The following is an 8,652-nucleotide window of genomic DNA, read 5'->3' on the forward strand; positions in this document are numbered from 1 at the left end:
CTTTGGTCTATCTCGGCTGAGTAATTTGGGCATAAGCGGGCTGTACCCTCTAGCTACATTAAATCAGTATGAAGAAGGTGGGCCTGAGGGTTAGTCTAGTGGCTTTCATATAGATCCTGGATGTTGAGGACTCCCCACCCCCAACTCCTAAACCCTAACCTCAGTTTCCATGGCCACTTAGTTCAACCCAACTGGCTCAGGAAGGTTAGGGTGGTTATGGGTCAGAAACGTGTCAGCCCTCTTGTCCTTTACTCCCACTCCCAACCCTGGAGGCTTTATACAAGTGCTTAAGCGGGTGGGTATCGGGGAAAAGCAGGGTTTGGGGCATAAGGGACAAACGGGGCATAGTGGGCAGGGGCCCTCCTATTCCAGTAAAGCCAAATACCAAAAAATGAAAAGTCACAAATAAATAAATAAATAAAATCCCCAAATCCTTACTTTTGCCCCTGCCCTCACTTCCTTCTCCCTGTCTACTGTTGGAGGGAGAGAGGGAAGAAGCTAAGAGTGGATTTTTATTTCCTCTCCTACTGGGTAGTCGGGGATCTCCCCAAACTACACCAAGCCCCTCACCTTGCCAGTGGAAGAAAGGAGGCTCGGTGCGGGGCGTTCCTTTATCACTCCATTTCAGTCTGTGTGTCTCTGCCTAGTCTCTCTCCTGCCTCTTACTCCTTTGCCTTCTCAGTGCTCCTCTGTTCGTTCTGTCTCCTTCCCTTTGTCTCTCTTTCTCTGTCTACATCTCTCTGTCTTCTTGCCAAACCTTCTCACTGCAAACCTCAAACACTCCACCCTGACCATGCTCTTCCTTTTCCTTTGCCCCAACCCCTCATCCCTCAGTCCCCGCCTGCCTCCCTCTGTTGTATTGCACACTGCTTGGTCAGGGAACAAGGTGTGATGTTCATGGGAAGAGGTGGAGGGAGCGCCAGGGCTTGAGGGAACGGGGGTCAGGGCTGGGGATCTCAGGGTAGGGTCTGTGGGGGAGGCATCCACTGTCCCCCACCTTAGGAGCAGCCACAGCGATCCACCACCATGCCAGGGATCTTGCCGTAGATGATCTGCTGCTTGTCATTGAAGTAGAGCATGTTGATTGGGGACATCTTGGTCGGGGTGCAGCAAGGCCCAGCGGAGCCTCTCGGATTGGCCTGTTGCACCAAATGAGTGTGCGGATACTTTTGCATGAACATGTACTCGCACTGGCCGGAGCAGTAGTTGGCCTTGTAACGCTTAGGTGCGATGATCCAGTCCCAGCCGAAAGCCTCGAAGTCCACTGTGAGGGGATATCGGCAGCAGCGGGACTCACTGGAGTGCTCGTCACAGTCCAGGCCCAGGTTCCGCCGGGACCGTTTTGTGTTCTCTAGGACTCGCAGCTCCATGAAAGGATGCTGAGGGTCAGGGAGAGGGGAGAGAGATGTGACACAGCCCTGAACAGTCCCTCTTCCCTGTTCCTTCCCACCCGCCTCTCAACAGGGGCACCAGAACGAAACCATTGACCTGGGGTTTCCATTGCTCCCACCCCTAGACTTTATCTTCTGTCCCCCCTTTTTGTCATCTACCATCTCTCCTTCCCTAATTCCTCTCCTGGCAATCTGACCCTCATCAGCCCCTTGGCCCAGGGCCTCATCAACAGCCAGTTTTTGTGTCCCACGGATCTCCCGTTAACTGGCATCTTCACCCCAAATTCAGTTTCAGCTGTTGCCTGGCTTGGTTCCCTGAAAAGTGATAGTTGCTACCCCACCCTCCAGCTCCTCTGGAGTCCGCTCCTGGTCCCCAGCCCCCTTCGCATTCCTCATCTCTCCCTAACCTCCCACCTCCTCAAGGCCAGATTACACTTATCCACCACCGCTTCAGGCCCGCCGCTCACCAGCCCCTCAGCTCCTGGCCCCAAGGAGGTGACGGCCAGGTCTGTGCCACTGGGATCAAAGGCGTTGATCTCGATGCCCCAGTTGCTCTGTGGCTGGCGGAACCAGCTGTGTAGCACTTGCTTGAAGTCGATGCTCTGCCAGTGGCCGGAGCGTGAGTGCAGCTCAATCTTGAGTGAACGGATACGGATGTGACGCCGGCCTCCACCCCCTCCCCCGGGGGTCCCTTCCCCAGTTAGGGGTTTCAGTCGCAAGATCTGCAGGTAGACTGTGGCTGGGCGGGGCACAGGCCGAAGGTACACCCACAGCTGGGCCTTCAGTACCTTTGTGAACATCACCTTGGGGCTGAAGTGGAAATGGCAACACAGAGGGCTGCCGTCTGTTTGCACTGCAGGGTCCGCTGATAAGAGAGAAGGGGGCACAGCATCAGCAAAAGGTGCTTCTGGGGGAGGATCAGCAGCCCTGGGTGGCAGTGGTAGTTTGGTCTCCTGAGCCTGAGGTTTCCAGTTTTTGTTTTTGTTTTTGGTACTGGGGATTGAACCCAGGGTCATTCTACCTCTGAGCTACACCCCAACCCTAGTTTATTTTATTATTATTATTATTTGGTGGTACTGGGGATGGAATCCAGGGGCCTTCTGCCTCCGAGCTACACTCCCAGACCTATTTCTTTTTATAGATATTTTTATTTGAAAACAGGGTCTCTTAAACCAGCCGAGGCTGGCTTCGAACCTGCATGATCCTCCAGTCTCAGCCTCCCAAGCGAGGGGATTACAAGCGTGCGCCACCACGCCCTGCACCGCACCCTCTGTGAGCGACTTGCTAAGATGCTGGCCGCAAACCTGTGATTATCTATCTCAGCCTCCCAAGTACTGGGATTACAACGTGCGCCACCATGCCTGGCAGTTTTCCAGTTTCTTCACCTCTCTGGCACCTGTCTTGTGGACCACCCTTACAGAGTCTGTGGTACCCACGCACTGCCTCCTCTGTGTAGGATGGTGGCTCTGTCAGGCTTTTACTGCTCTGCACCCATTCCCTAGCCCACTTACTCTGACCTATAGATTGATTCCCCTCTACCAGATAATGTGCAAAGATAGTTATCAGGGTATTTTCCCTTCATTTGCATCTTCCAACTTTTTCTGCATCTTTTATGCTCTTCTTATCACACCTGCTGTCCTTAGGTCACCTTGCCCCATTTCTGCTCTGATTTGTCTGAGGGGCAGGCAAAAACCTGGCACTCCCCCATCCTCCAAGAAGAAAGAAAAGATGGCCTCAGAGGAGATAACCCAGGGTCCAGAGAGGGAATACAGGCTAAATTTATCTCATAAAGTAAACCAGAATTCAGATCTAGGCTTCTCATTCCCAATAGCATGCCCACCAGAATGGAACTACTCAAGTACTTCCTATGCATAGGACTCCCATTCCTTCTCCCCTAAGAACAAGTTTCCTTAGCTGCTTCCTTACCACCACCTTGACTGTCTCAGCTTTTGAGGAAAGGAAAAACCGTTTCTTCCTGTTTGTTCAAAGCATCAGAAATAACTATTTGCAGGGCATGGTGGTGCATGCTTGTAACTCCAGTGCTTTCGAGGCTGAGACAAGAGGATCGCAGGTTAGAGGCCAGCTTCGGCAACTTAGACCCTGTTTCCTAATAAAAAATAAAATAGGTCTAGGGGTATAGCCCAGAGGTAGAAGACCCCTGGGTTCCATCCCTAGTACCACAAAAAAAGAAAAAGAAAAATTTCAACACATCAAATCAATCATAATCAGCAGGGTGCAGTGCAGTGGCACACCTATAATCCCAGCCACTTGGGAGGCTGAAGCAGGGAGATCTGAGGTTGAGGTTAGGTCCCCAGTACTGCAAACATAAAACTACATCTAGTCATCTTTTTTCCCTTGAGCCTCCTTGAGTTTCTCAGTACAGTGCCAGCAAGTCTCTACAAAGATTCAACATTCTGAATAACTTTGCATTTTGACCTGCTTCCCCTTGTTCTGGACATAAATTGACCCTTTGTGTGTGGGGGTGGGGGGCTAAAGGATGATTCTCAATATATCCTCTGCTTTCGTTCCATTTCCTCCCAGTTTCCCTTCCTAATCTCTTAAATGGGTTAGGAATGCATCATGTCTCCTCTGGACAGGAATGTCCATTCTCATTCTAGATAGAATCTGGAATGAGCTTTTCCGGAGCCACTGAAGGATGGTGAAGTCTAGGCCCTTGTGTATCAAGCCTAGGTCTCACGTTCTGCATAATCACGAAGGACTTAACATCTGTCGCCTCCCATCAGCACACTACCTCACTTCACCCAGGAGAGGGAGGACCCTCCAAATGGGCCGGGGAGGAAAGTGAATAATCTTCATACATACAGGACATAATACAAAAAGTCCTGTAGCACCTTTGCCTTGGTTTTTCTCTGCGGTCCAGTGCTCAGGTAGCCCTCCCAGTCACTCTGCTGGCTGGAGCTCCAGTGTTTGGGCTGGACTACATCTTGAGGGGTGGGGATTCAGAGATTAGGAGAGTAGCTGGGGCAGGGGCGCTCCTGGTGAGATCAGGAATAACAAGCAACAATTAGCTTGTCATGTCTACACTGGACGAGGAATTGTCTGTTTCTTGCTATTAGATACACATCTTGAGGATGGACACTGTGTCTGCTGACACTGTAGTCTGTAAGCCAAGTACCAAGCCCATACTCTAGGTACCAAGCAGTACTCTAGGTGTGGAATTAATTTCCAATCTTAGATTGCACGGGTAAGTGCCTGAGAGCTTTCTAGACTCTGTTCTTTGGCTACAATTGAAGCGGGTTTAACTAATGCCTGACTCCTCTTTGAGCCTGACCTTATCTCAGTGTGATACAGGTGATTCTGGATTCACAGGAGTGATGAGCATTAAATATATAATGTGAAAATAGTAGTAGTTTCTCAATAAACGTTGGTGGTTTTTCTAAGCGCAAAACATACTGCTGTACCTAAGCTACCCTAGGGTTTGGAGGTGAGGGGTCTGGCAACAGAACCCCGTCCCTCTAAGTCTTTGGTTCTTTTGGACTGAAATTCCCCCGTGCCCACCCCCAGGGAATCCTCATATTCTTGTTCCCCAGTGGATGTGGGGACCGTCCGTGTAGAGACAAGACTTAGAGAGAAAGAAAAGGGATAGGGCAGAGCCCAGGACAGGTTGTAGATGATGAGGGAGGTACGAGTGAGAAGAGAGGAATGAAGACAGGTTAGAGGAAATGAGAGAGGGGAGCTGGAAGATGCCAGCCAGGGTGGGGTAGAAAGGAGAGAGCGGTGGAGGTGGGGGAGCTGAACCTAGAGGGGGAAAGAAAAGAGAGGACAGGGAAGGGTACAGAGGAACAAAGAGAGGCAGGTAGAGCTAGAGAGAGAACAGGGGCTTGAGAGTCCCCAACACAAATAAGCCCAGCTCCAGGCCACACATGTGTTGGATTGATCTGGTTGGTGGCAGGCAGCAGGTCAGGTTTAGTGGGCGGTGCTGGTGGGGGAGAGAGGTCATTGCACTATTTTCAGCAAAAGCCCAACCCCCTCCCTACTCATGGCCTCCTCTTTCCACCCCCCACTATACACCCTTTCCCAACTCTGTTAGAAGGCCCAGGGGCAGGAGGTTGGGCTGAGAGGGCAGGGGCCTCTTGGTATGGGGAGGAGAGAGAAATTGAGGGGCTGGGCTTGGCTCTCAGAAGGGCAGGGGGCTGGGTTCCCAGGATGAAGGCTGGGGTGGGAGAGCCTGAGAGGGTAGAGGGAACTAGGGCAGGCAAAGCCGCCTAGGAGAGGTGGGGGCTGGGGTCCAGGGTTGTGGGCTGGGGGAGGGGAGGCAGGGGGAGGGGAGCAGAGGCCATCTCTGCTGACAAACACCTCCCCCGATTAGCAGAGCACAAGTCTCTTATTAAAGCGGGTCCCTGGGGATTAGACTATAAAAGTCTCTTTTTCCTTTTCCCCTCTCTCCCTCCCCTCCCCTCCACTCCCCCTCCCTCCCTTAAGAGCTCAGCTAGGCTCTTAAAGGGGACGTACAGCACCTGGCTGGAGAACCAGGTCCCTACTTAGCCAAGTCCTAGGGTGGCACAGGAGTAGAAGTTGGAGTGAGACCCCACCTGCTGATGCCTTCTTTAGGCCTAACCTGCACTGCACAATTAATTCATGTCTGTAGGATCCCTTGACTTCCTGCATCCCCATCACAGGAGCTCATTCTGGGCTCAGACCCCAATGGCCAAGGGATGCTAGGTGTCGTGGGGGGCAAGGGGAAGTCCACAGCCTGGTCACTCATCCTGGAAATCTTCACACACACACTTCACCGCACAGACCAGAGTATCTGTACCCTTCATCTCCCAGCAAACTCTTGATCAAAATTCCTCTACAACTGATTCCTAGAATCCCCACCCCCACCCCTACCCCTGCCCTCAGTCACTCTCAGACTGACCCTTGCTTCATAGCAGAAGCCTTAAGAACAGAAGAGAGACTGAGGACCCTGAGACTAGGTCTGTGGGCTAGAGAGACTAGATCTACACACACACACACACACACACACACACACACACACACACACACACACACAAAGTTTCCTGGTTCTTTGAGTTTTCTTTACAGCCCTGACCAAATGCTGTGGAGATGGGTTCTGAGAAATCTGTGTGTCAGTACCAGGTACTCAGCCTCCCAGATACACACCTGGGTTCTTGTGCCTCTCCCGTGGGTGTGAGCCACTAGGACTCCCCTCAGCCCCCAGCTTTTTATGACCCATCTGCCAATAAACCAGCCTCCCCCCTCCTCTGTTCTGAGCCATAAAACTAAACTGTGTGTGTGTGGGGGGGGGAGACTTTGCCAAGCCACTAGGGAATGGGAGGGCCTGGTTCCCTGGAGTTGAGTGGGGGGAGACCCGTTGGGGGAGGGGAAGAGGGAGTCACCTGACCCTAGGGAAAGGCAGGGATGGGGGTGTAGTATTGGCCTGGATTTTCCAGGCCATAAAATTTCAAAGCAGCTCATGTCTATTAACATGTTCATCTTCCGTTTGGCCAGAGACTCGGATGCCTGCCCCCCCCCCCAATCCAGTTCCTTCTCCCGGGGTCTTCCTCTCTCAAGTCCTGCTGCGGGCAGGGCGGGAGAATAAGGGACGGAACACTCAGGTTTAAGTAAGCAAACGGTTGTCCCGAAGCCCCAGCGCAGTAGAGTTGAGCAAGGCATTCCGGCCCCTGGGGATACTACTCAGTGGCAGGCTCAGGATGGAGGGTGCTGCCGGAGCACCCGGTTCTGGAACCCCATTCCTGGGAAGGCGAGAGCGGCGCTCGGTTCTCTGCAGCCCGGCGGGCGCGTTGCGGGCACCAGGCAGGGAGTCGGTGCCGGGGCGGTGGGAGAGAAAAGCGCTACGGCCCAGCTGGGGCTGCGGGGGTCCCGAGCCTCCGGGTTCCGCTCCTTCCCCTCCTCCCTCCCCCGAGCCTCCAGGGCAGGGTTGCTGCCCCGGCCCGAGGCTGCGGACCCCCGACTAGCCGCGGACTCCGTCCGCACCGGGTTTCCGCACACCGGGGGTGGGAGGCAGCACCCCGCCAGCCGCCCGGCGGCCCCCTCCCACCTGCGGGAAAGGGGCGTGCACACAACTCCGCGGCCGGTCCTCGCCGCTCGGAAAAGTTCAGCGAAGTAGCCCCCGCTCCCCAGTCCGTCAAGTGTTGCGGAGAAGGCGCGCGGGGCTCGCAGCCGGGGCACTTACTCTCCTGGGCCATGCTGATGACCGTCTCGGTGGTGGCGTGGTACTCGTCCTCCTCCAGGAAGTCCTCGGGCTGCAGCGCGTCGCCCTGGAAGTCGTGCAGGTCCAGGATCTGCTGCAGCGGCGGCGCCTTGGGCAGCAGCTGCTTCACCACCTCGCGGCTGATGTTGGGCGCCTCCTTGAGCCGCAGCTTGCTGAGGATCTGCGACTTGATGCTCTCCAGGCGCAGCTCGCGGCTGTGCTGCCGCCACACGCACACGGGGCAGCCGTCGGGCTCGGGCGCCGCGGACGGGGCCGGCCGGCTGGAGCGCGCGCCCCCGGCCCCGGCCCCGGCCCCCGCGCCGGCCCCGGCCCCGGCCCCGGCCCCCGCCGCCGCCGCTGCCGCCGCCGCCGCCGCCGCCGCCGCCGCGGGGCCCTCGGCCGCCTCCCCCCGGGGCCGCAGCTCCAGGGCGAGGAGCAGGAAGCCCAGCAGCAGCGGGGCCGCGAGCACCATGCTGCAGGGGAGGGGAGGAGACTGGGGGGCGGGGACGCCGGAGTCCCGCGGGGAGGGGCGGGAGGAGGAGGAGGTCCGGGCGGGCGGCGCGGGGCTGCCCCGGCGGGGGCCCGGGGGCCGGGGGCGGCGGGCGCGCGGGCGGGGCGGGCGGCGGCCGGGGCGGGCGGCTGGGGGGGCCCGCGCCCGGGCCGGCCCTTTATAGCCCCGGCCCCCGTGTCGTCAGCGGCCGCGATTGGCTGCGGAGCCAACAAAAGAGGTAGCGCTGTCATCCGAGGCGAGAGAGGGAGCCGGAGAGAGCGGAGGATGGAGAGGGAGGGAGCGCGGGAGCCCGGGCGAGCGGAGCGGGGCGGGGGGGAGGGGAGGCCGCGGGAAAGTCGAGCGGACGCCGCGGAGGGACCGACCCCAGGGGCCGAGGCTGGAAGGGGCGAGCGAGGGGAGACGAAGGGGGGGAGAAGTCAGAGGGGAGACTCAGCTCGCGAGCGCCAGAGAAGGAAGAGAGGGGCAACGGGGGGGGGGGTTAGAGACAAAGCTAGGGGGGCCCAGAGCGAGGTGCGCAGGACGGGGAAACTGAGGCCCTCGGAGCCATCAGGAGCGGCGAAGGGCAGAGAGATGGG

General features: G+C 56.6%; 1 protein-coding gene across 1 annotated transcript; it reads right to left on the reverse strand.

Moving 5' to 3' along the window:
• Nucleotides 1-998: 998 nt before the first annotated feature.
• GDF11 (growth differentiation factor 11) lies at nucleotides 999-8,038 on the reverse strand (the record flags this gene model as incomplete). Its single annotated transcript, XM_080705422.1, has 3 exons — nucleotides 999-1,379; nucleotides 1,859-2,256; nucleotides 7,549-8,038. 3 exons carry the CDS (start codon nucleotides 8,036-8,038, stop codon nucleotides 999-1,001), a joined length of 1,269 nt encoding a protein of 422 aa, XP_080561548.1.
• Nucleotides 8,039-8,652: the final 614 nt, after the last annotated feature.

Source organism: Muscardinus avellanarius (assembly GCF_963383645.1).
Source record: "Muscardinus avellanarius genome assembly, chromosome: 11".
Lineage (NCBI taxonomy): Eukaryota > Metazoa > Chordata > Mammalia > Rodentia > Gliridae > Muscardinus > Muscardinus avellanarius.